The sequence below is a fragment of the Mustelus asterias genome, unplaced genomic scaffold (assembly GCF_964213995.1).
Source record: "Mustelus asterias unplaced genomic scaffold, sMusAst1.hap1.1 HAP1_SCAFFOLD_171, whole genome shotgun sequence".
In the NCBI taxonomy this organism is placed as follows: Eukaryota; Metazoa; Chordata; class Chondrichthyes; order Carcharhiniformes; family Triakidae; genus Mustelus; species Mustelus asterias.
The window spans coordinates 91,935-119,934 of NW_027590177.1; the positions used below are offsets into that span (position 1 = coordinate 91,935).

At 45.2% G+C, this 28,000-nt stretch overlaps 1 protein-coding gene across 1 annotated transcript; it reads left to right on the plus strand.

Annotated features, from left to right (window-relative positions):
• Window positions 1–1,600: 1,600 nt before the first annotated feature.
• LOC144485221 (uncharacterized) lies at window positions 1,601–26,413 on the plus strand. Its single transcript, XM_078203429.1, is given in 5 exon segments — window positions 1,601–1,680; window positions 3,341–4,483; window positions 22,468–22,758; window positions 25,754–26,261; window positions 26,348–26,413. Coding segments are annotated over 4 exon segments (1,899 nt in total). The 5' UTR covers window positions 1,601–1,680; window positions 3,341–3,449.
• Window positions 26,414–28,000: the final 1,587 nt, after the last annotated feature.

The following is a 28,000-nucleotide window of genomic DNA, read 5'->3' on the forward strand; positions in this document are numbered from 1 at the left end:
CCTCCGCTCCAGAGAGGACAGCCCTAGCTCCCTCAACCTTTGCTCATAAGATCTACCCTCCAAACCAGGCAGCATCCTGGTAAATCTCCTCTGCATTCTTTCCAGTGCTTCCACATCCTTCTTATAGTGAGGTGACCAGAACTGCACACAATATTCCAAATGTGGTCTCACCAAGGTCCTGTACAGTTGCAGCATAACCCCATGGCTCTTAAACTCCAACCCCCTGTTAATAAAAGCTAACACACTATAGGCCTTCTTCACAGCTCGATCCACTTGAGTGGCAACCTTTAGAGATCTGTGGATATGGACCCCAAGATCTCTCTATTCCTCCACAGTCTTCAGAACCCTACCTTTGACCCTGTAATCCACATTTAAATTAGTCCTACCAAAATGAATCACCTCACATTTATCAGGGTTAAACTCCATTTGCCATTTTTCAGCCCAGCTTTGCATCCTATCTATGTCTCTTTGCAGCCTACAACAGCCCCCCACCTCATCCATTACTCCACCAATCTTGGTGTCATCAGCAAATTTACTGATCCACCCTTCAGCCCCCTCCTCTAAGTCATTAATAAAAATCACAAAGAGCAGAGGACCAAGCACTGATCCCTGTGGCACTCCGCTAGCAACCTGCCTCCAGTCCGAAAATCTTCCATCCACCACCACCCTCTGTCTTCGATCAGATATGATGTGGGCTATCCAATTGGCCAACTATTAAGATGCAGAACAGACAATTCTAGCTTCTCTGGAACATGTTTCTGTCTGTTGTTCCCCCATATTCAGTAAATGCCCATCCCACACTCCCTGGGCTGAAATCGAAATAAAGTTATGGATAATTATTTCTGTAAGCTTTTGACAAATTTGGTATCGACTGATGTCCACAGAGATGTGCAGGTTAGGTGGATTGGCCATGCTAAATTGCCCTTTGGTGTTGGGGGAGGGGGTGGGGGCTAGCAAGGTGAATGCATGGGGTTGTGGGGATGGGGCCTGGGTGCAGACTCGATGGGCCAAATGGCCTCCTTCTGCACTGTAGGGATTTTATGATTCCAGAGTAACAGACCTTGTGTCCAGAACTGACTGCCTGGAGATTTTCTTAGAGGAGTCAAACCGCCTGGTTATTGATCCCTCTCACAAGAGGAAAGGTTTCCTGCAAAACATGTCCCTCAGAATTGGTAAACTTCAGTCAGGTTCTCCCGCCCCCCCAATGCTGAGAATCCAGATTGCACTAAACACGCGCACGCCCCCCGACATTGACCTCTCCCGGGTACCTCACAATAAGAAGTTTAACAACACCAGGTTAAAGTCCAACAGGTTTATTTGGTAGCAAAAGCCACACCTGGAGATTTTGCTACCAAATAAACCTGTTGGACTTTAACCTGGTGTTGTTAAACTTCTTACCGTGTTTACCCCAGTCCAACGCCGGCATCTCCACATCATGACTACCTCACAATGCCCGGGGAGTGATTGACAGCAGCTTGGGACCGATAGGGAGAGAGGGCGGGGTTGGAGGACCGATCGGAGCGGCTGGTCCTCCAACCAATCAGAGTGAATGAGGGGGCGGGGCTTGGCTGTGAGTGAAGCATGCGCAGTCTAGTTAATGGCGACGAAGACAAGCTTTTGTTCTTTGGATCTGCCATCCGTAACCGAGAGAATGGCGAGACGAAGGGAACCACGGATCAGGTGAGTGACTGGATACGTAACGTAAACACGTTACACAAACCGCAAATGCGGAAAAAATTTCCCAGCGTTTCCCGCGAACCGTTGCCTCCTCCCTGCAGCAGGGGCCGCAGCTTTCTCACAGAGCTGGGTTTCGCGGCCGCTATCTTTATCCAGGCATTAGCAGCAGAGCGCATGCGCGGCTCCATCTTTGTTCGGGGCAGTAGCAGCAGAATGTGTGTATCGCCGCCACCTTTGTTGGGGGCAACAATTTTGATTATCTCCAAGTGAGAATCTCCATCAACCTGTTTCACTCTGTCACTCCCAGTTTCTTACTGATGAGGCAGAACAATGATATATATCCAGGGCAGTCACCATTATTTGTATTTATATTGTGCATGAATAGAATTAAACTTTTAAACACATTTCAGAGAAATGTTATGAAATAACAATTGACATTGAGCCACATGACGAGATATTAGGTTTTAAGGAGAATCTTAACTGAGAAAAATAGGGTGGCGAATCAGAGAGGTTTAAGGAGGAAATTCCAGAGCTTCTGAAATAGGCAAAATCAGTAATGATGGAACGATTAAAATCGGGACTGCTCAAGTGGTCAAAATTAGATGAGTGCTGAGATCTCGGAGGATATGTGCCTGGAGGAGATTACAGAGATTGGGATGATTGCTACCATGGAGGAAAACAAGGATAAGAAATTTACAATCTTGGTGCATCTTAAAATTAAGCATTGTAGATCAGTGAGCATTTGTTTGTAGATCAGCATTCGTCAATATATGTGCCATGGGTAGCACAGTGGTTAGCACTGCTGCCTCACAGCGCCAGGGACCTGGGTTTGATTCCCGGCTTGGGTCACTGTCTGTCTGCGTGGAGCTTGCATGTTCTCCCCGTGCCTGCGTGGGTTTCCTCCGGGTGCTCAGGTTTCCTCCCACAGTCTGAAAGACGTGTTGGTTGACTACCCAAACAGGTGCCGGAGTGTGGCGACGAGGGGAATTTCACAGTAACTTCATTGTAATGTAAATGAAAGCCTTACTTGTGACGAATAAATAAACTTGAGCTTTAACTTTAATATTTAAATGGGGGACATTTCTGCTCATCCAGCCTTGGATGTCAGACAAGTTCGGATGCTATGTAGCTTGGAGGGGAACTTGCAGGTGATGGTGTCCACATACTCTTGCTGCCCTGGTCCATCCAGGTGGTGGAGGTTGAGGGCTTAGGAGATTGTGGTTCAGTTCTAGGTCTATAGAATGCCTCCCATTTGCCCCTGTCTCTTGCTACTTTCTCTCTGTCTCTCTCTCTGTCTCTCTTGTAACGTAGATTTCTCTGGCCCAGGGTGCTACATCATTCAATATGATGATGACATGTGGTTGAAAGGCAGATCAGCTTCGACAGGCTGAATGGCCTCCTCCTGCTCCTATTTCTTGTGTTCTTGCAGAGAACTTGTAGACTCAGAGAACTTGTGTTCTTGTAGACTCAGACCAGAGGCAGGCTTTCTTCCCTGAAGGACAGTAGTGAGCATTTCACTTCTGACAAAGGACCAAACAGGTTTCATGGTCACTTTTTCCTTGTGCCAACCCCATAAATGACCAGATTCATTCAGCTCAATTTCACAACCTGCCTTTTGTGAGTTCTTTCTCATCCCCTTTTTTCTGTTTAAAATCAATTTCAGATTATCTGAAGTGGAGGATTTCCAATCAGAAAACTCAAACCAAACATCCCATCAGGATCAGATGGAGTCACCCAATTTATTGTCAGCTGAATATTTGTGAATTTTGAACATGGAAGGAAAAAGCACTGTTCACAGTGGGGAGAAACGGTGGGAATGTGGGGAGGGATTCAGTTCCCCATCGGAACTGGAAACTCATCAGCCCAGACACACCAGGGAGAGGTCATTCACTTGCTCCAAGTGTGGGAAGGGATTCTCTCGCTCATCCAGCCTGCTGCAACACCAGCGAGTTCACACTGGAGAGAGACCTTTCAATTGTTCCAACTGTGGGAAGGGATTCGCTCAGTCAGGCAACCTGCTGAGACACCAGCGAGTTCACACTGGGAAGAGACCATTCACTTGCTCAGAGTGTGGGAAAGGATTCGCTCGGTCCTCTGACTTGATGGTGCACCAGCGAGTTCACACTGACGAGAGACCATTTAAATGTCCAGACTGTGGGAAGTGCTATAAAAGTTCCCGGGACCTGATACTCCATCAACGTGCTCACAGTGACGAGAGGCCATTCAGATGCTCTCATTGTGGGACTGGGTTCAAACAATCATCTCAACTCACTGAGCACCAGCGTACTCACACCGGGGAGAGGCCATTCACCTGCTCTGTGTGTGGGAATGGGTTCAGTCGGTCATCTAACCTGCAGACACACCAGCGAATTCACACTGGGGAGAGACCTTTCACCTGTTCTGAGTGTGGGAAGGGATTCACTCAATTATCCACTCTGCTGAATCACCAGAGTGTTCACAATGAGAAGAGACCATTTCAATGTCCAGACTGCAGGAAGTGCTACAAAAGTTCCCGGCAACTGCTCCACCATCAACGAGTTCACACTGAGGAGAGACCTTTTAACTGCCCAGACTGTGAGAAATGCTTTAAAAGTTCTGGGGAACTGATGCGCCATCAACGTGTTCACACTGACGAGAAACCATTCAGGTGCTCTCACTGTGACGCTGGGTTCAAGACATCATCTGACCTCACTGTACATCAGCGAGTTCACACTGGGGAGAAACCATTCACCTGCTCCCAGTGTGGGAAGGGATTCACTCAGTCATCCTCCCTGCTGACACACCAGCGAGTTCACACCAGGGAAAGGCCGTTCACCTGCCCCAAGTGTGGGAAGAGATTCGCTCAGTCATCCAACCTTCTGAGACACCAGCGAATTCACAAATAATTTCAATAAATTAGCTTTGTGTTAACAGTGTTTAATCTTTTAACACCTTTAACATATGTTATTTCCTTTTGAAGGGTTCTCACGCTCCCCTGTCTCTTCCAACCTCACCTCCAAGTGTGAGGAGCTCATGGAGCTTCTTTGTGAGATTGGGACAATCTGATCAGCTGCCTCTGCTGCTTCCCTCCCTTCCACAAGCTCACCGGGACAAACCGTGTCTAAAGTTCCATCTTGCTCAAGCCCAGAACCTACAGCTTTCTCCAGTTTCTCTCCTATCTCCCTTCATGCCCTCTGCATCTTGTCCATGAGACCCACCTTGTGCTCCATCAATCCTATTCTCACTAAACTGCTGATCATCCAACTTCCCCTCATTAGGTGATATTGTTGACAGTTCTCTCTTTTCTCTCATACTGTCTCTCTCACTTTCAAATCCACTGTCATCACCAATCCTAAAAAAACACTCAATCCCAAGTCTTTGCCAACTGCTACCCCATCTCCAACCTCTCTTTCCTCTCCAAAGGCCCTGCACTAGGTGTCCCCCAAGTGTTTATCCTTTGCCCCTCCTGTTTCTCATCTACATGCCGCCACTGGGTGACATAATACAGATAGATTGTTGCCTATCTTCTTCCTACTCAGCTTCTCTGAGCTGTGAACCGGGCAGCTGAAAGCTGATACTTATTAACTTTTTCTGGACACAGCCCCTTGTACATGATCAATGGTGTTCCTGAACTCTGGTTCGCATGATCAGTCTCTGATTGATTTAATTCCATCTACAGGTCCAGGCAGAGGGCGATCGAAAGGGTCTTCAACCTGACTGTCTGCCCCCTCTACCACAGCTATATTCGTGGCCAGGTGTCCCTGGAAAGGGAGCATGCAGTGTCTGAGGGCACCACTGAAGCCTTCCATGCCCGCTGGGCACTGCAGGGACTGGGGTGTGTTATTGACCCCTTTAATCACATTTTAATTTGATGTTTTAAGTTTCCTTTCCGCTTTGTTTTTTGTTTTGGGCGGTTCCCCTCCTTTTAGGGAGCTGCCCCTTTTTGAGTTGTCCCGAAGTTAAGTTGATTTTGTTTATTTGGTTGGACACAAAAAAGATGTCCCTGATTGATGTCGGTGGTGTGTAATCAGTTTCTGATTGGTTTCTTCATGGTGATGGTCATCTACCGATCATTTCCTGCAGCCTCCTGACTGGCCCTCTAATGTATCAGTTACTTTCGGAGTCTGCCCCATGTTATAACCTTTCCATTTTTTTGCAGAAAACCTTTCCTCTTGTTAGAGGGGTTAATAACCAGGCGGTTTGGCTCCTCAAAGAAAATCTCCACGCAGTCAGTTCCGGACACAAGGTCTGTTACTCTAGAATCATAAAATCCCTACAGTGCAGAAGGAGGCCATTTGGCCCATCAAGTCTGCACCCAGGCTCCATCCCCACAACCCCATGCATTCACCTTGCTAGCCCCCCGCTCCCCCCACCCCCCCCACCCCCCATCACCAAAGGGCGATTTAGCATAATTATCCATAACTTTATTTGGATTTCAGCCCAGGGAGGGGGGAGTGTGTGTGGGATGGGTATTTACAGATTTGGGGGAACAACAGACAGAAACATGTTCCAGAGAAGCTAAAAAGAAAAAAGAGGCATACATGAGGTCCAGGCAGCTAAAAACAGATGGAGCACTGGAGGAATACAGAGAAAGGAGAAAAGAACTCAAACGGGGAGTTAGAAGGGCAAAAAGGGGTCACGAAATGTCCTTGGCATACAGGATTAAGGAGAATCCTAAGGCATTTTATACATACGTTAGCAACAAGAGGGTTGTTAGGGAGAGAATCGGACCTCTCAGGGACAAAGGAGGGGAATCATGCTTCGAACCAAAGGAAGTCGATGAGATCCTAAACGAATACTTTGCATCAGTATTCACAAAGGAGAGGGACATGTTGACTGGTATTGTCTCAGAGAGATGTGTTGACCCGTTAGAAAAAATCTCAATTACAAGGGAGGGAGTGTTAGGTTTTTTAGGAAACATTAAGACAGACAAATTCCAGGGCTGGATGGCATCTATCCTAGACTCCTCAGGGAGGCAAGAGATGAAATTGCTGGGCCTCTAACAGAAATCTTTGTCTCTTCACTGGACACAGGTGAGGCGCCAGAGGATTGGAGGATAGCAAATGTGGTCCCGTTATTTCAGAAGGGTAGCAAGAATAACCCGGGTAATTATAGGCCGGTGAGCTTGACGTCCGTGGTAGGGAAATTGTTGGAGAAGATTCTTAGAGATAGGATATATGCGCATTTAGAACTGAATAATCTCATTGTCGAAAGACAGCATGGTTTTGCATGAGGGAGGTCATGCCTCACAAATTTGGTTGAGTTTTTTGAGGAGGTGACAAAAACGATTGAGGAGGGAAGGGCCGTGGATGTCGTCTACGTGGATTTTAGTATAGCGTCTGACAAGGTCCCTCATGGCAGGCTGGTGCAAAAGGTTAAATCTCACAGGATAAAAGGTGAGCTAGCTAGATGGGTGGAGAACTGGCTTAGCCATAGAAGTCATGATGTGGAGATGCCGGCGTTGGACTGGGGTAAACACAGTAAGAAGTTTCACAACACCAGGTTAAAGTCCAACAGGTTTATTTGGTAGCAAACGCCACACTTTTGGTACCCCATCTCCAACCTCTCTTTCCTCTCCAAAGAGTTTCACTAGTTTCCCCCAAGAGTTTATCCTTTGCCCCTCCTGTTTCTCATCTACATGCCACCACTGGGTGCATAATACAGATAGACTGTTGTCTATCTTCTTCCTACTCAGCTTCTCTGAGCTGTGAACCGGGCAGCTGTGTGGCTTTTGCTACCAAATAAACCTGTTGGACTTTAACCTGGTGTTGTTAAACCTCTTACTGTGTTTAGCCATAGAAGACAGAGGGTAGCAGTGGAGGGGTCTTTTTCCGGTTGGAGGTCTGTGACTAGTGGTGTTCCGCAGGGCTCTGTACTGGGACCTCTGCTGTTTGTGATATATATAAATGATTTGGAGGAAGATGTAGCTGGCGTGATCAGTAAGTTTGCGGACGACACGAAGATTGCTGGAGTTGCGGATAGTGATGAACATTGTCAGAGAATACAGCAGGATATAGATAGGCTGGAACATTGGGCGGAGAAATGGCAGATGGAATTTAATCCAGATAAATGCAAAGTGATGCATTTCAGTAGATCTAATGTAAGGGGGAGCTATACAATAAATGGCAGAACCATCAGGAGTATAGACACACAGAGGGACCTGGGTGTACAAGTCCACAGATCCATGTAGGTGGCAGCACAGGTGGAGAGGATGGTGAAGAAGGCATATGGCATGCTTGCCTTTATTGGATGGGGCATAGAATATAAAAGTTGGCGTATGATGTTGCAGCTGTATAGAATGTTGGTTAGGCCACATTTGGAATACTGCGTCCAGTTCTGGTCGCCACACTACCAGAAGGACGTGGAGGCTTTGGAGAGAGTGCAGAAAAGGTTTACCAGGATGTTGCCAGCTATGAGAAGAGATTGGGTAAACTGGGGATGTTCCCCCTGGAAAGACAGAGGATGAGGGGTGGCCTAATAGAGGTGTATAAAATTATGAAGGGTATAGATAGGGTGAACGGTGGGAAGCCTTTTTCCAGGTCAGAGGTGACGAACACAAGGGGTCACGGGTTCAAGGTGAGGGGGGCAACGTTCAACACAGATGTCAGGGGGACGTATTTTACACAGAGGGTGGTGGGGGCCTGGAATGCACTGCCAAGCAAGGCGATTGAGGCAGACACGCTGGGATCGTTAAGACTTATCTAGATAGCCACATGAACAGACTGGGAATAGAGGGATACAAACGAATGGTCTAGTTGGGCACTTGAGCGGCGCTGGCTTGGAGGGCCAAAGGGCCTGTTCCTGTGCTGTATTGTTCTTTGTTCTTTGTCTAATTGATGTGTAGAAATCCTGTAGAGTTCTCATTGGGGCAGGTGACTATCAGTATATTTTGGTTAAAGAAAGTGCTTGCTGGTTTTTGTAGTGGTTGCCAGAGCTTGGAACACAGTTAATTAAAAGGACACAAAGTGACACACAGCCTTAAACTAATACAGAAATTACAAAGTTACTTCAGATCTAAAATCCAAAGAAAGTGGCATCAAATCAGTGTGTGAAAGGTGAGAGAGCAGGAAACACAAATACAGCATAATACATTCAATTGATAAATGTTCAAAAGTAATTAGTCAGAATAACCACTACGCTATGAAAACTGATTGGAGAACTAAAATCTTTAATTTTTCAAATCAAAGACGGATTTATAGTCTGAAGGAAAGTGACTGCTTCTTTTAAGATATTACAAGTTAAAAGGATACATTAATTTACGACACAGTGCTGAAGGTTTGAAACTTCACAGCTGGTTTCTTCACACAATATGGCCTCTAACTCAAGTATAAGAAACATATAAGATGATTAGAGGTTTAGATAGGGTGGATAGTGATAGCCTTTTTCCTCTCATGGAGAAATCCAGCACGAGGGGGCATGGCTTTAAATTGAGGGGGGGTAGTTATAGAACCGATGTCAGGGGTAGGTTCTTTACCCAGAGGGTGGTGAGGGATTGGAATGCCCTGCCAGCATCAGTTGTAAATGCGCCTAGTTTGGGGGCGTTTAAGAGATCTGTAGATAGGTTCATGGACGAAAAGAAATTGGTTTAGGTTGGAGGGTCACAGTTTTTTTTTTAACTGGTCGGTGCAACATCGTGGGCCGAAGGGCCTGTTCTGCGCTGTAATGTTCTATGTTCTATGTTCTATAACTGTTGTTGTCAATGGCTGAGGGGTTAACAATTCCAGACCTCAGCTCATCCAGAGTTGATGGGATCCACAGGACTCTGTAATTAAAGTATAAAAGTGTAGCTTTACACCGGCCTCGGGTCATGTGATGTATTTCACTTGTCAAATAAGAACGCAGTTACAGACAAAGCCAGTTACATGATACTAATGTATTACAATTCAGCAGAATATCACAGCAGATTAATTGATTAATAAGCTTCAATTACTTGATCATTACACATAGCTAAGCTACAAACTATTAAACATGACCGTTCCTACAGTCAAACAGTCCAGTCGAGAAACAGGCTGACACAGTCATACTTTGAATCATATCTTACTGCCAATGTCTCACAGGAACAAGGAGCAGGATTCGGCTATTTGGTCCCTTGAGTCTGCTCCACCATTTAATCAGATCAGGGCTGATCTGATAGTAACCTTAAATCTGCATCCTGCCTACCCCCAATAATCTATCGCCCACTTGCTTGCCAAGAATCTATCTACATCTGCCTTAAAAATTTTCAAATATTTTGCTTCCACCGCCTTTTCAGAGGCGTTCCAGAGGTTCACGACCCTCTGAAAGAAAATATTTCACTTCATCTCCGTTTTAAATGGGCGAACCCTTATTTTTAAACAGGGACCCCGAGCTCTAGATTCTCACAGAAGAGGAAACATCCTTTCCACATCAACCTGTCAAGAACCTTCAGGATCTTCTATGTTTTGATCAAATTTATCTTACTCTTCTAAACTCCAGCAGACACAAGCCTAGCCTGTCCAAGCTTTACCCATAAACCACACATTTCTGGCATTAGTCTGGTCAATCGACTGCTTCCAATGTATTTACATCCTTGCTTAAACAAGATGACCAATCCTGTACACCGTACTCCAGATGTGGTCTCACTGGTGCTCTGGATAACTGAAGCATAATCTCCATATTTATGTAATCAATTCCCCTCACAATAAATGAGAGCTTTCCTAATTACTTGCTTTACCTGCTTACTAGCTTTTCGTGATTCATGCAAAGAACAGCACAGCACAGGAACAGGCCCTTCGGCCAACGCTGATCACATTGTCCTATCAAGACCAACCACTTATATCCCTCTATTCCCCGGCTGTTCATGTGTCTATCCAGATAAGACTTAAATGTTGCTCATGTATCTGCCTCAACCACCTCACTTGGCAGCGCATTCCAGGCCCCACCATCCTCTGTGTAAAAACCTTCCCCCAACATCTCCACTGAACCTTTCCCCTTTATCTTGAGCTTGTGCCGCCTTGTAATTGTCATTTCTGCCCTGGGAAAAAGCTCTCAACTGTTCACCCTATCCACACCCCTCATAATTTTATAAACGTCTGTCAGGTCGAGCCTCAGCCTCCATCTTTCCAGGGAGAACAATCCCAGTTTATTCAATCTCTCGAACACTCAGAACCCTCTGCATCTCAGAGCTCTACAATCTCTCACCATTTAGATAATATGCTTCCCTTTTATCCTTCCTGCCAAAATGTTCTGTCCTACCAGCAGTTCAGACCTGAGTAGAGGGAGCAGCACAGAGGTGGACAGTGCAAGTGAGTCTTCCTGGGAGTCCTCAAGTTGAAATTCTTTTTTATTCATTCGTGGGAAATGGGCATTGCTGGATGGCCAGCATTTATGGCCCAGTCCTAGTTGCCCTTAAACTGAGTGACTTGCGAGGCCATTTCAGAGGGAGTCACATGTAGGCCAGACCGGGTAAGGATAGCAGATTTCCTTCCCTAAAGGGCATTAGTGAACCAGATGGGTTTTTTACGATAATCAACAATAGTTTTATGGTCATCAGTAAATTCTTAATTCCAGATTTTTTTCATTGAATTCAAATTCCACCAACTGATGTGGTGGGATTCGAAACCCGGTCCCCAAATCATTAGCTGAGTTTCTGGATTAATAGTTCAGCAATAATACCACCAGTCATCACCTCCCCTAGTTCAACATGGAGTGTAGGAGAACAAGTCAGGAGCAGCACTGGGCACCCTAAACCTGAGATTCCAACCTGGTTACTCTGTAACATGAGACTATAAGCATGCTGAACAGCAGAAGCAGCATGTTCCAGGCAGGGCCAAGCGATCCCACAAACAACGGATCAGATCAGAGCTGCAGTCCCCCCACATCCAGTCGTGAATGGTGGTGGACAATTAAACAAATCACAGAGAGAGAAAGCTCCACAAATATCACCATCCTCAATGATTGGGGCAACAGTGGATCAGTGCAAACAACTGTGATTTATCGTTTGTGATCGTGGATGTGTTACTGATGCCTTCCCTGGATTCCGATGCCAGGAAAGACACTCTGGAAGGTATGGGGAGCTGGGACTTGTCCATGAGAGTAACTGAAGGTATGAGAACTGAAATAATATAGAGTTAGAAACGAGAAAAGGGCACAGAAATGCAACAAGACATTGATTAATCTGTTCTTATCCTGGAGAAATGAAGGTGCCGGCTTTGTGTCTGAAACAATATTAGTTCAGTTGACATTTATCCAGAGTATTAAACTCCAGCCCAGTTATAGCGATCACTAACATCAGCAAAAACAAACTCCAACTGTCAGAATGAACACGGTTCAGTCCTGGATGTGATTAACAGCCGCAATAACAACAGAATCCAACCCCTCCAGACATTTGTCAATTTAGAAGATGGGTTGACTGAGTGAATCCCATCTCACACTCAGAGAAGGTGAACAGTCTCTCTCCATTGTGAGTGTGTTGGTGTCTCAGCAGGTGGGATGAGTGAGAAAATCCCTTCCCACACTCAGAGCAAGTGAACGGTTTCTCCCCGGTGTGAATGTGCTGGTGTGTTTGCAGGTTGGATGAACGAGTGAATCCCTTTCCACAGTCGGAGCAGGTGAACGGTCTCTCCCCGGAGTGAACTTGCTGGTGTCTCAGCAGAACACTGGAGGTCTTAAAGCTCTTCTCACATTCAGAACATTTGAAAGGTTGCTTATCCGAGTGAACAAGTTGGTGTGATCTGAGGCTGGTTAAATAAATTAATCCTTTTCCACACAAGGAGCAGGTGAACGACCTCTCCCCAGTGTGAACTCGCTGATGTTTCTGGAGGCTGGATAACAGAGTGAATCCCTTCCCACACACTGTACATCTGAATGGCCTCTCCTCATTGTGAACTCGCTGGTGTATCAGCAGATCACTTGTGGTTTTATAACTCTTCTCACATTCAGTACATTTGAAAGGTCTGTTATCAGTGTGAACCAGTCGGTGTGTAGCGAGGTGGGATGATCGTGTGAATCCCTTCCCACACACAGAGCAGGTGAACGGCCTTTCCCCAGTATGAGTGCGTTTGTGTTCAATGAGATTCTGTGATCGTTTAAATAACTTCCCACAGTAAGAGCAGCAGAACCGTTTCTCGGTGTGAATAGATTGGTGGGTGACCAGGTCCTCAGAGCTTTTAGAGTTGTGATCACCGTCAGAGTGGTTAAAAAGCCTCTCTTCAATGTGAACTTGCTGGTGGGTCAGCAGGTGGGATGACTGAATGAATCCTTTCCCGCACATGGAGCAGGTGAATGGTCTCTCCCCAGTGTGACTGCGCCGATGCATTTCCAACAGCGATGGGTAACTGAATCCCTTCCCACAGTCCCCACATTTCCATGGTTTCTCCATGGTGCGGGTGTTCTTATCTGTTCAAGCCTTGTCCACACACAACATGTGTATTGCTTCTAAGTAAGGCTATTAAGGGTTATGGGACAAGGCAGAAAATTGGATTGTCATATCAGATCAGCCGTGATCTCATTGAATGGAGGAGCAGACTCGATGGGTCCAATGGCCTAATCCTGATCTTAATTCTTATGATCTTATGGTTCTCTGCTGTGAATGGTGTGATGTTTCTTTCAGGCTGTGTAACTGGTTAAAGCTCTTTCCAGTCAGTTCACTCTCACTCAGGTCTGTGTCTCGGTGCTTTTCCAGTCACACTGATGTTTGAAATTGTTTCCCACCGCCAGAACAGACAAACATTTCTCCTTCCACATTTAAAGGTAGACAATATTCAGGTTCTGATGAATTGAGTGACTCTGTCAGATCTTGATGTGATGTTTGGTTTCCATTTCCCATCTGCAATTCATCGTCCTCGTGGACCTTGTAAAAGACATTGACAGAGTCAGTATCGCTGTCAGTACAGGACAGAAATTCAGAACAAACAATTCTAGTTTCCATGGAATATTATTTCAAATCTTGTTTCCCCAATCTTGTGAACCAATCGAACTTCCATCTGAACTAAACCAGAACTTTGTTTCCAGTGTTTGCGAGACACTCTGTACCCTGAGTTGTGGAAGATATCGAGTGTTCCAGTCGACACTGTCTGCTCCCTCTCCAGGACCACACGAGCACGGACAAGAAAGTTAAAGTTTATTTTTATTAGTCACAAGTAAGGCTGACAGTAACACTGTAATGAAGTTACTGTGAAACCACAGAAGAGGGGCCCACAGCCAAGTTACCCTCTGCTGAACTACAAATTACTGTTTTAACCAGCCCCAAGAGCAGGTCCAGGAAAAGATCCTCTGACCTCCCCAGTCTCCTCCACACTGGGCAGCCAACGAACAGGAGCGTGGGGCAGAACAGAATTGTAACTAAAAGTGGAGAAGCAGCTCCTTCAGGGGTTGCAATCTCTCACACTGAATATGTACATGGCTCGTGGATTTCTCGAGGCTGCAATTTAAAGAGGAAAAAACAGTGATAAACACAAAGGCAGGTTGTGAAATTGAGCTGAATGAATCTGGTCATTTGTGGAGCCGGCACAAGGAAGAAGTGACTCCGGAAGCTGCTGGATTGTGATTAAAAACCCAAATGGTTTGTTAATGTCCTTCAATGCAGGAAACCTGCCACCCAGTCCAGATCTACACAAGAATTCAGCCTCAATGGGAGGAGAAAGATGAAGATGAAACAGGGAGGGAATGAACGGTAAGGACTTTATACATCTACAACTGGACAAGAACTGACAGAACCTGCCAAACCACAACCTTCACCAACTCAAAGGATGCAGGAAAATTCACCTCCAAATGTCGTTTTCAATCTCAAGTCTCAAAACAACTTGTAATCCTGAGGTAACCTGTATCCTCCTGCATTTAAGGGGCAATTTAGCATAGCTAATCCACCTAACCTGCACACCTTTGGGGTGTGGGAGGAAACCGGAGCACCTGAAGGAAACTCATGCAGTCACAGAGAGAATGTGCAAACTCCACACAGACAGTCACCCAAAGCTGGAATCGAACTTGGATCCCTGGTGCTGTGAGACAACAGTGCTGACCGCTGTGCCACCCTGAGCCACTGTACTGTGTTGCTCGGAAATAAGTTTTAGGATTTTGGCCGAGTGATTGTGAAGGCAGAGCAGTAGACTACCAAGTCAGAATAGTGCGTGATTCTGAAGAGTAAATGCAGGTAGTGGGGTCTCATGCACAAACTGCCCTTATCCATGTTGGAGGAGAGGTTTGTAGTTTTGGAAGGTCCGGCCAAAGGATGTTTAGCCAATTGCTGATAATTCTAGAAATGTACATGTTCCAGTTGTGAACTCGCTGGTGCCTCAGCAGTGTGGATGAACGACTGAATCCCTTCCCACACACTGAAAAATTTGAAATTTTTCTAAATGTAAATTTAATGAAAATCCCTGACAGAACGACTTTTTCCTTACTTGAAACACAGCTTTAAATGGTCCATTTGTTTCTAGACTCAGTTCCAAGAGCAACGCCTTCAACTAAACAAAATCAAAACACTGCAACTGCTGGAAATCTGAAATGAAAAGAGAAAACGTTGGAAATACTCATCAGGTTAGACAGCATCTATGGAGACAGAAACAGAATTAATGTTTGCAGCCACTGACGCTTCTCTAATAAAACACATACCAATAGCTGCTGTTTAATGGGGCCGTGGATCCCACAATCCCCTGTGCCCCAGAAACAGCTCTATCCATCACACACATTTCCCATTATGACACTTCTATGTCAAGAGGGCAAGCTGTTTAAAAGTCATCAAGTTCCATTTTTGCGTGTTGATGTTCATTAAAGATACGGCAGTGGGCTGACGAATGGCAGATGGAATTTAGACAAATGTGAGGTGATGCATTTTGGTAGATTGAACCAGGGCAGGACTTACTCAGTTAACGGTAGGGCGTTGGGGAGAGTTACAGAGCAAAGATATCTAGGGGTACATGTTCATAGCTCCTTGAAAGTGGAGTCACAGGTGGACAGAGTGGTGAAGAAGGCATTCGGCATGCTTGGTTTCATTGGTCAGAACATTGAATACAGGAGTTGGAATGTCTTGTTGAAGTTGTACAAGACATTGGTAAGGCCACACTTGGAATACTGTGTGCAATTCTGGTCACCCTATTATAGAAAGGATATGATTAAACTAGAAAGAGTGCAGAAAAGATTTACTGCAATGCTACCGGGACCTGATGGTTTGAGTTACAAGGAGAGGCTGGATAGACTGGGACTTTTTTGTCTGGAGCGTAGGAGGCTGAGGGGTGATCTTATAGAGGTCTGTAAAATGATGAGGGGCACAGATCAGCTAGATAGTCAATATCTTTTCCCAAAGGTAGGGGAGTCTAAAACTAGAGGGCATAGGTTTAAGGTGAGAAGGGAGAAATACAAAAGTTTCAGAGGGGCAATTTTTTCACACAGAGGGTGGTAGGTGGCTGGAACAAGCTGCCAGAGATAGTAGTAGAGGTGGGTACAATTTTGTCTTTTAAAAAGCATTTAGATAGTTACATGGGTATGATGGGTATAGAGGGATATGGGCCAAATGCGGGCAATTGGGATTAGCTTAGGGGTTTTTAAAAAAATGGGCGGCATGGACAAGTTGGGCCGAAGGGCCTGTTTCCATGCTGTAAACCTCTATGACTTCCCCCTTATTATGTATCAATTTCAGATATTTCGGTCGAGAATTTCCATTCCCTTACTTTTTGGTGGATAAGGAATGCCTTGAGTACTTAGATTGCAGTATAATTTGATTCCTAATGACTGCATCACTGTCCCTAATTTTCACATCGCAGCAGAAAAAGCTCACTGTTCACAAATGAGGCGTCTCGATGGCGTGCGCTTTACCCACCATTCCTCGCGGTAGTGAATGTCCCCTATCCACAGCACGGGAGAGAGCTGCGCATCCGCAGTCAGGCAGTGTGTGGCGCATGCGCAGCGTGAATGATGGCAATGGGGAGTGACATTCCTTTGTCTCATCAGCAACCGGTAAGGATGCGGATACATGGAGGGAGGATTGGAACCGGCAGATGGACGGAGAGGATTTCTAAATATCTGCTGAAGGTCTCAAACCTCTAATAGTAATCCGCAGGTCCCGTGTTTACAGCTTCAGGTCTTTTTCCCGGGACGAGGCTCAGGTTAACAGCCGCCATCTTGATTCAGCAGGGAGCGGAGCGCCTGCGCTGGGATCTTTGTGACGCAACAGTAAGTGGGTGGGGCTTCAGCGCTTTCTGCTCCCAACCGGGTCCTAGTGACCGGATTTCGCAGCAGACAGAGCAACAGGTTTTCAACAGCTTCACCCACTCCCAGGGAAAATTGGAGCATGGAAGTAAGCTGGCAGGGAACATAAAAACTGACTGTAAAAGTTTCTATAGATATGTAAAGGGAAGAAGATTGACAAAAACGAATGTTAGAAATGGGAGAATTCATAACGGGGATTAAAGAAATGGCTGAGGGATTAAATTGGTAATTAGCTTCAGTTTTCACAAAGGAAGACGTGAATAATGTACCAGAAGTGCTGAAAGAAACATGTGTTAGTCAGGGGCTGAAGGAAATCAGCATCTGTCGAGAAATGGTTTTGGGGAAATTGATGGATAAAGGTGGATAAATCTCCAGGTCCAGATAATCTTCATCCCAGAGTACTTAAGGAAGTGGTCCTGGAAATAGTAGATACATTGGTGGTTATTTTCCAAAATTCTTTGGAATCGGTAATAGTTCCTACAGATTGGAGGGTAGCTAATGTAAACCCACTATTCAAAAAGGGAGGGAGAGAGAAAACAGGGAACTATAGACCAGTGAGCCTAGAATTCGTACTGGCGAAGTTGCTGGTGTCTATTATCAAGGATTTCACAACTCGGCATTTGGAAGGCAGTGGTATAATCAGACAAAGACAGCATGGATTTACAAAAGGGAAATCATGCTTGACGAATCTATTGGAATTTTCTAAGGATGTAAGTAGAGTTGACCGAGAAGAACCAGTGGATGTGGTTTATGTAGACTTTCAGAAGGCTTTCGACAAGGTCTCACATAACAGACTGCTATGTAACGTTAAAGGACATGGGATTGCAGGTAATGTCTTGAGATGGATAGAAAGCTGGTTCGCAGATAAGAAGCGAAGCGTTGGCGTAAATGAGTCTTTTTCTGATTGGCAGTCAGTGACTAGTGGGGTTTGTCAGGGATCTGTGCTTGGACCCCAACTCTTCACATTATATATTAATGATTTGGAAGAGGGAACTGAATGTATTATCTCCAAATTTGCAGGTAATACAAAGTTGGGTGGGAGGGTGAGCTGTGAGGAGGCTGCAGAGATGCTTTAGCGTGATTTGGACAGGCTGAGTGTGTGGGCGTCAGCATTGCAGATGCAGTATAATGATGATAAATGTGAGATTATCCACTTTGGTAGGAATAATAGGAAGACAGATTATTACTTGAATAGGTGTAAATTGAGGGAGGTGTATACTCAACAAGATGTTGGATTCCTCGTGCATCAGTCGCTGAAAGTAAGTGCGCAGGGACAGTAGGCAGTAAAGAAGGCAAATGATATGTCGGCCTTCATAGCAAGAGGATTTGAGTATAGGGATAGGGATGTTTTGCTGCAGTTGTATAGGGCGTTGGTGAGGCCACACCTGGAGTATTGTGTACAGTTTTGGTGTCCTTATCTGAGGAAGGATGTCCATGTTATAGAGGGAGTGCAGCGAAGGTTTACCAGGCTGATTCCTGGGATGGCAAGTCTGTCATATGAGGAGAAACTAAATTGGTTAAGATTATATTCACTGGAGTTTGGAAGAGTGGGGTCTCATAGAAACTTATAAAATTGTAACAGGGTTAGACAGGGTAGATTCAGAAAGAATGTTCCCAATGGTGGGGGGAGTCCAGAACGTGGGGTCATAGTTTGAGGATAAGGGGTAAACCTTTCAGAACTGAGGTGAGGAGAAATTTCTTCACCCAGAGGGTGATGAATGTGTGGAATTCACTGCCTCAGAATATAGATCAAGGGATATGGAGGAACGGGAGTGGGGGGTGGATTAGGATATTGAATTTGATGATCAACCATGACCATAATGAATGGCGGAGCAAGCTCGAAGGGCTGAATGACCTACCCCCACTTCTAGATTCTATGTTTCAGTGAGAGAAGTTTCCTGAAGCGGTGGCAAAATATTTGGTTACACTTCAGGCTCCTCATATTTACAGAGAAACATACGAGAAAATAGAAGTGGGGAGGAGGCCACTCGGCCCTTCGAGCCTGCTCCGCTGTTCATTTTGGTCATAGCTGATCATCAAATTCAATATTGTAATCCCGCCTCCCCCCCCCACCCCCACCCCCCGATTCCTTTGATCCCCAAGAAATGTATCTAATTCCTTATTGAAATCAGACTCTACTTCTACTTTTGAGGAAGGGAGTTCCAAAGATTCAAGACTCTCTGAATGAAAAAAATCTTCTCATCTCTGTCTTCAATGGGCTGCACTGTTTGTTAAACAGTGACCCCCAGATTCTCCCATAAGAGTAAACATCCTCTCCACATCCAAGATCTTTCAGGATCTTGAAGGTTTAAAGTAAGTTGCCTCTTACTCTTTTAAAGTCGAGCAGAAGCTAAACTTGAGCAGAGACTGTCTCTGGTGTTATTATATGGTAAGAAGTTTAACAACACCAGGTTAAAGTCCAACAGGTTTATTTGGTAGCAAAAGCCACACAAGCTTTCGAGGCTCTAAGCCCCTTCTTCAGGTGAGTGGGAATTCTGTTCACAAACAGAACTTATAAAGACACAGACTCAATTTACATGAATAATGGTTGGAATGCGAATACTTACAACTAATCCAGTCTTTAAGAAACAAAACAATGGGAGTGGAGAGAGCATCAAGACAGGCTAAAAAGATGTGTATTGTCTCCAGACAAGACAGCCAGTGAAACTCTGCAGGTCCACGCAACTGTGGGAGTTACAAATAGTGTGACATGAACCCAATATCCCGGTTGAGGCCATCCTTGTGTGTGCGGAACTTGGCTATCAGTTTCTGCTCAGCGACTCTGCGCTGTCGTGTGTCGCAAAGGCCGCCTTGGAGAACGCTTACCCGAATATCAGAGGCCGAATGCCCGTGACCGCTGAAGTGCTCCCCAACAGGAAGAGAACAGTCACCAGGCAAGACTGTTCTCTTCCTGTTGGGGAGCACTTCAGCGGTCACGGGCATTCGGCCTCTGATATTCGGGTAAGCGTTCTCCAAGGCGGCCTTCGCGACACACGACAGCGCAGAGTCGCTGAGCAGAAACTGATAGCCAAGTTCCGCACACACAAGGACGGCCTCAACCGGGATATTGGGTTCATGTCACACTATTTGTAACTCCCACAGTTGCGTGGACCTGCAGAGTTTCACTGGCTGTCTTGTCTGGAGACAATACACATCTTTTTAGCCTGTCTTGATGCTCTCTCCACTCCCATTGTTTTGTTTCTTAAAGACTGGATTAGTTGTAAGTATTCGCATTCCAACCATTATTCATGTAAATTGAGTCTGTGTCTTTATAAGTTCTGTTTGTGAACAGAATTCCCACTCACCTGAAGAAGGGGCTTAGAGCCTCGAAAGCTTGTGTGGCTTTTGCTACCAAATAAACCTGTTGGACTTTAACCTGGTGTTGTTAAACTTCTTACTGTGTTTACCCCAGTCCAACGCCGGCATCTCCACGTTATTATATGGGACAGATTTACTTCTGGTCCTGTAATAAATGCATTTATTATTTCCAGTCTTATAGTCCTGTAGCTACGTTATATATTTCCAGTCATAGAGTCATTCCAGCACAGAAGGAGTCCATTGGATAACTCGAGTCCATACCGACTCTCACAGTAATTTCATAGTTTTTCACAGTTTTTTTGTGATTTTCACAGTGACTTCATTGCAGTGTTAATGTCAGCATCCTTGTGACACTAATTAATAAATTATCAAAAATAAACTATAAACTGTCTGTCGAGCAATTCTGTCCGTCTGGAGTGGGTCCCATTCTGTAACCCTGCAGCACCCATCCAATCACATTTAGAAATTATTGATCATCTCTGCTTGACTACCCCCACAGGCAGCAAGTTCAAGATCATCATCAATCGCAACCCCCTGTATCTTAACCCACCTAGAGCCATCCGATCCATTAAATATATTTTTAGTTCAATCATAGCAGAGATATTTGTATCATCGATAGTCACGGGTGAGGTGCCTGAAGATTGGAGGGTGGCAAATGTCGTGCCTTTGTTTAAAAAGGGCTGCAGGGAAAAGCCTGGGAACTGCAGGCCAGCGAGCCTCACATCTGTGGTGGGTAAGTTGTTGGAAGGTATTTTGAGAGACAGGATCTACAGGCATTTAGGAATACAAGGACTGATTAGGGATAGTCAGCATGGCTTTGTGAGTGGTGAAGAAGGCATTCGGCATGCTTGGTTTCATTGGTCAGAACATTGAATACAGGAGTTGGGACGACTTGTTGAAGTTGTACAAGACATTGGTAAGGCCACACTTGGAATACTATGTACAGTTCTGGTCACCCTATTATAGAAAGGATATTATTAAACTAGAAAGAGTGCAGAAAAGACTTATTAGGATGCTACCGGGACTTGATGGATTGAGTTATAAGGAGAGGCTGGATAGACTGGGACTTTTTTGTCTGGAGCGTAGGAGGCTTTGGAGTGACCTTATAGAGGTCTATAAAATAATGAGGGGCACAGATCAGCAAGATAGTCAATATCTTTTCCCAAAGTAGGGGAGTCTAAAACTAGAGTCCATAGGTTTAAGGTGAGATGGGCAATTTTTTCACACAGAGGGTGGTGAGTTACTGGAACAAGCTGCCAGAGGTAGTAGTAGAGGAAGGTACAATTTTGACTTTTAAAAAGCATTTAGACAGTTATATGGGTAAGATGGGTTTAGAGGGATATGGGCCAAATGCGGGCAATTGGGACTGGCTTAAGGGTTTAAAGAAAAAAGGCGGCATGGACAAATTGGGCCGAAGGGCCTGTTTCCATGCTGTAAACCTCTATGACTTTAAATAGACTGTCTGGCAGTCTGCATGGAGATTTTCAGCTCTCTGTGTCCAGTGAGCATGGATCTGTCAATCAGCACTTTCAAGAGAATATGGAGGGTGAATATTAGATACAGCAGAGTGAGAATGGAGGGAGAGTGTGTGGGATGGAGATTTACAGCTTTTGGGGAATGGAAGAGGAAAGAATGTTCCATTGAAACTAGAATTGTCTGTTCTGAATTTTGATCCTGTATTGACTGTGATGACTTTTGTAAACTCCTTTTACAGGCTATAAGAAGTTGAGGATTTACAGACAGAAATCTCAGACCAAACATCACGTCAACATCTGACAGAGTCACTCAATTCAATGGGACCTGAATATCATCGGCCTTTGAATCTAGAAGGAGAAATGTTTCTCTGTTCTGTCTGCTTCAGGAGATTTTAAACATCAGTGAGACTGGAAAGCGCCGAATCTCACACACCAGAGTGAGAGTGTTCCAGTGCACTGTGTGGAAAATGCTTCAGTTGCACAGCCTGAAAAAACATCGCAGCATTCACAGCGGGGAGAGACTGTACCCGTGTTCTGTGTATGGACGAGGCTTCAACTGATTGACCGACCTGGAGAGTCACAAGGACACCTGCACCATGGAGAAACGGTGGAAATGTGGGGACTGTGGGAAGGGATTTAGATACCCTTCTCACCTGGAAACTCATCAACGCAGCCACACTGGGGAGAGACCGTTCACCTGTTCTCAGTGTGGGAATGGATTCAGTCGATTATCCGCCCTGCAGACACACCAGAGAGTTCACAATGAGGAAAGGCCATTCATCTGCTTTCATTGTGGGAAGAGATTCACTCAGTCATCCGCCCTGCAGACACACCAGCGAGTTCACAATGAGGAGAGACCATTCATCTGCTCTCAGTGTGGGAAGGGATTCAGTCAGTCATCCACCCTGCAGACACACCAGCGAGTTCACACGAGGGAGAGGCCGTTTACCTGCTCTCAGTGTGGGAATGGGTTCACTCAGTTATCCCATCTGAAGACACACCAACGGTTTCACACTGGGGAGAGGCCGTTCACCTGCCCTCAGTGCGAGAAGGGATTTGCTCAGTTATCCACTCTTCAGACACACCAGCGAGTTCACACTAAGGAGAGACCGTTCACCTGCTCTCAGTGTGGGAAAGGATTCACTCAGTTATCCAATCTGCGGAGACACCAGCGAGTTCACATGTGATTCCAGGGATTGGATTCTGCTGTTATTGTTTCTGCTCTCAATCACATCCAGGACTGCATTTTGTTCATTCTCACAGTTGGTCAATGGGGAGGGTCGGAGGGTTTCTTTCTGCTGGACTGGCCGGTCTCACCACTTTGCCTCCAGTGGGCTGATAATCTTTTAACCTTGTTGCGAATATCTGGCTTTGGATTTCTCAAGGATCACAGAGTGAAAGAGCGTTAGGAAGTTAAAAGATATTTTGTTCACAATTATGTTTGGAAGCCTCGCAAAGCACGCAGAGGGAGTAGTGAGTGTGAGGAACTGAAAGAGATTAGTATTAGTGAAAAAGTAGCACTGGAGAAATTAATGGGGTTGGAAGTGAATAAATCCCCAAACAGCTGCTGATCTACATCCCAGAGTGTTGGAAGAGGTGGCTGTGGAGATAGTGGATACATTGGTGGTCATCTTTCCAAATTCTATAGATTGTGGAATGGTTGCTGCAGATTGGAAGGTGGTAAATGTAACCCCACTGTTTAAGGAGGGAGAGAGAAAACGGGGAACCACAGACCCATCAGCCTGACATCAGCCAGAGGGAAAATGCTACAATCTATTGTACAGGATGTGATAACAGATGAATATGCACATTCAGAATAGGGGTACGTCCCTCGAGCCTGCTCCACCATTCAATACATACACAGCTGATCTGATTGTAACCTCAACTTCACATTCCCACCGACCCCCCAATGAGCTTCAGACTAAAACTCCCTCCTCTGGGCAACATCTGGAAGAAATCAATGTTTCCCCCTTTCCATTTCTTTTCTCATTCTGGGGGGAATTGGGGACTTGCAGCAACTGAAGGGAAAGGAAGTGAATCCAGGGAGGGTGAAGACTCTGGAAAGGTTGGCCCAGGTCTCTCTCTCTTAAAGACATTGACATCCTTTGCTCCCTCAGCTTGACACATTTATTTGTCTGGCTAAAAGGATGGTCTCTTTCCGAATGTTAACAATTAAAGGGTTGTTTCCCCAGGAAATGGCTGACATTTCAGGGGACAATGTAGTCAGGTAGGTGATGTCTCTGTTATGACTCGTGTTACATTTACATACTCTATATTTATGATTTTCTGGTACAGTAGGTTTATTATATTTCTAATCTTGCAGTATACTACTCGTCCTGCACCTGAATGCAGGGCTGCCAGATGAGGGAGTGGTGGATGGAACTTTGCAAAATGTATTCTGTTTATTTTCTTACAAGTCAATGCATTTTAATTTTTAACATCACAGGTTTTGTTTTTATCTTCACACAGGCCAAAACCTCCTCCTGTCTCCAACACCTGTGAGTAAAACACCTTATTTTTCTCCCCCTTTCCATTTCTTTTCTCATTCTGGAGGAAATTGGGGACTTGCAGCAACTGAAGGGAAAGGAAGTGAATCCAGGGAGGCTGCAGACTCTGGAAAGGTTGGCCCAGGTCTCTCTCTCTCTTAAAGACATTGACATAATTTCCTCTCTCAGCTTGACACATGTATTTGTCAGGCTAAAAGGATGGTCTCTTTTCTAATGTTCACGGGCTGGTTTCCCCAGGAGATAGAAACCTGCTCGACCATCCATTATGATCATGGCCGATCATCCCTCCCAATATCCCTTCAGCGCCGAGAACTCTATCTAATTTCTTCTTGAAATCACACAATGTCTTGGCTTCAGCTACTTTCTGTGGGAGTGAATTCCACACATTCACCATTCTCTGGGTGAAGAAATTTCTCACTTCAGTCCTGAAAGGTTGACCCCTTATCCTCAACTCCCCCACCATCAGGAACATCGAGAGATGGCTGACATTTAAGGGGACAGTAAATATAGGACAGACATCTGTCTAATGTTGTTACATGGTGCATAATTGGTTCTGTAACAAAATACATTTATTATTTCTAGTTTTGTAATATAGTACTTTAGCGACATTATATATTTCCATTATACATTCACAGCACAGGTGTCCATTCAGTAACTCGAGTCCATGCCGACTTTCTGTCGGACAATACAGTCAGTCCCACTACCCCTCTATAGCCCTGTTCCCCTGCAAGTTTATTTCCTTCAGATGCCCAACCCAATTTATTTTAAATTATTCTTCTCCACTTCCACCACTGGTGTGATTTTCTGATTATACCCACTCGCTGTCTAAATAATGTTCTTCCTCACACACCCCCTACTCTATCTCAAATTAAAAGATACAGCACTCTCGATCAAACATTTTCTGGACAGTTAATTGTGCATCTGGCGAGATATACGTACATTTACTGAATTAAAATGTTTGGGTGTCTGACTCCAGGACCTTGTATCGATAGATCAACATGACTCACTGATTCAGGAGAATTGGGAGGGTGAATATTAGACACATCAGAGTGAGAATGGAGGGACAGTGTGTGGGACGGAGATTTACAGCTTTTGGGATTTTTAAAAATGTATTAGTGTCACAAGTCGGCTAACATTAACACTGCAATGAAGTTACTGCGAAAATCCCCAAGTCGCCACACTGTTTGGGTACACCAAGGGAGAATTTAGCATGGCCAATCCACCTTACCCGTGGATTGTGGGAGGAAACTGGAGCACCTGAAGGAAACCCATGCAGTCACGGGGAGAATGTGCAGACTCCACACATCACATCAACATCTGACAGAGTCACTCAATTCACCGGGACCTGAATATCATCAGCCTTTGAATGTAGGAGAAATGTTTGTCTTTTTTGTCTGCAACAGAAAATTTTAAACTGGAAAAGCACCTGGACGCACAGAGATCCGAGTGAGAATGTTTCAGCTTTAACTAGTTACACAGTTTTTCAAAACATTACCCTTTGGAGTCGGGAAAGACACTCTCCGTGGTCTGTGTTTGTGGACACCTCAGTTGGTTCTTGAACGTGGAGAGTCACAAGGACACCTGCACCATGGAGAAACCTTGGGAATGTGGGAAGGGATTCGTTACCCCATCAAGACTGGAAAGTCACCGACGCGTTCACACTGGGGAAAGGCCATTTACTTGCCCTGATTGTGGGAAGGGAGTCACTCAGTTATCCCACCTGTGGACACACCAGTGAATTCACACTGGGGAGAGGCCTTTTATCTGCACTGAATGTGGGAAGGGATTCACTCAGTCATCTAACCTGCTCGGACACCAGCGAGTTCACACTGGGGAGAGGCCTTTTATCTGCACTGAATGTGGGAAGGGATTCACTCAGTCATCTAACCTGCTCGGACACCAGCGAGTTCACACTGGGGAGAGGCCTTTTATCTGCACTGAATGTGGGAAGGGATTCACTCAGTCATCTAACCTGCTCGGACACCAGCGAGTTCACACTGGAGAGAGGCCATTCACCTGCACTGAGTGTGAAAAGGGATTCAGAGATTCATCCACTCTGCAGAAACACCAGAGAGTTCACACTGGGGAAAGACCATTCACTTGCTTTGATTCTGGGAAGCAATTCCAAGATTCCTCCACCCAGGTGAGACACCATCAATTTTATACGGGGAGAGGCCGCTCACCTGCTCTGACTGTGGGAAGGGATTCACTCAGTTATCCACCCTGCAGACACACCAGCGAGTTCACAATTGCTTACATGAGGTGGATTCTTCTGTTAATCACATCCAGGACTGAACCATGTTCATTCTGACAGTTGGTGACGTGGGAGGGTCGGAGGGTTTCTTTGAGCCTGGGAGAGCACATTTCCACTGAATGATCCACAAAAACTGATGAAGGACATTTATTTACTCCAGGAGAGTAAATAGTGTTTTCCTCCGACTACATGCAGTTCTACAATAAACGCAGAAAGAACTGGAAAAATGCAGCCGGTCTGGCAGCATCTGTGGAGAAGAATTTTGTAGAACAGAAGCAAAAGGCGAGGTAATGGTTGTTGTAAAGAAGTGTGTGTTCAGGACAGAATAATGAACATCTCTGTCTGAAACAAAAAAACCATGAAAACAAGTTCAGGGTGTGAAGTTGTTGAACTCAATGTTGAGTCCAGAAGGCTGTAAAGTGCCTCATTGGAAGATGAGGGGCTGTTTGTCCAGCTTGTGTTGGGCTTCTCCGGAACATTGCAGCAGGCCGAGGACAGAAATGTGAGCGTGAGAGCAAGGTGGTGAATTCTAATGGCAAGCAAGCGGAAGGTCAGGGTCATGCTTGTGGGCTGAGCGGAGGTGTTCCACAAAGAGGGCAGGGAACAGGCTGCAGATGAATTAAAGAGAAACCATTTGGGTCCAGTACATTGTGAACATCCTTTTACTCTGGTTGTCTTTGATCCTCAAGTCATTTTCTGTTTATTTTAACCATGTTCTGTTTCATTGATAAACTTTTATCAGTAAAAATATTTGATTGTTCTGGACTTTTCCTGGTGAGATTGATGCACTTTAGGGAAAGTGGGTGAGAGGGGTTGGCAGGCTCTTTAACAGAAAGTGAGTCCCTCGAAGGTAATTGGCAAAGGAGCCAGAGGGGGAGATGAGATTTTATTTTTTTGACAAAGCGAGTTGTTCTGATCTGCCTGAAAGCAGATTCAATAGAATCTTTCCAAAGGGCAAAGACTTGAAAGGGAAGAATTTGCAGGACTGTGGGGACAGATCAGTGTGGTAGGATGAATCAGACAGTCCTTTCAAAGAGAGAGCAGGGGCACGATGGGCTGAATGGACTCCTGCATCCTGTCAATCTCAGCCTCCTGCTTCTGTGCAGGTTAAAAGGGACAGATTTCAGTGCAACCTCTTCCCTGTATCTGTATTTAAAGAGACAGGTTTCTCTTTAGCTCTGAGTGACTGATATGACAATTGTTTGGAGGCCCATTTCCCACTCAGTCCTCCAGCACCTTCCTGTCTCTCTATTAGTGCGACGCTCATGGCAGTTTCCCAACTGGAGTGCAGGCCCCATTATTCTCAGCTAAATTCAGCCCTCAGCTCTGTCGCCTGGCTGTCATTGACACGAGCAATAGAGAGACAGAAAGGTGCCCCAGGCTCAAATGGGAAATTGAAACGTGGGGCTTTAAATGAAATGTTAGGATCTCTGTAACGATCAACAATTTAATAAAAATGAATTCTAAACCCAGTAAACAAATTAAAGAATCACATGATAAAACTTCAAGTTTTCTGATGTTTACTCCAACAAACTGGAAGCAACAATGATTAAACACTTTTTTATCGGGAACATAGCCCTTAAACTGTAAAATTAAACTTTGCCCTTTTACTCTTAACACCATTAAAT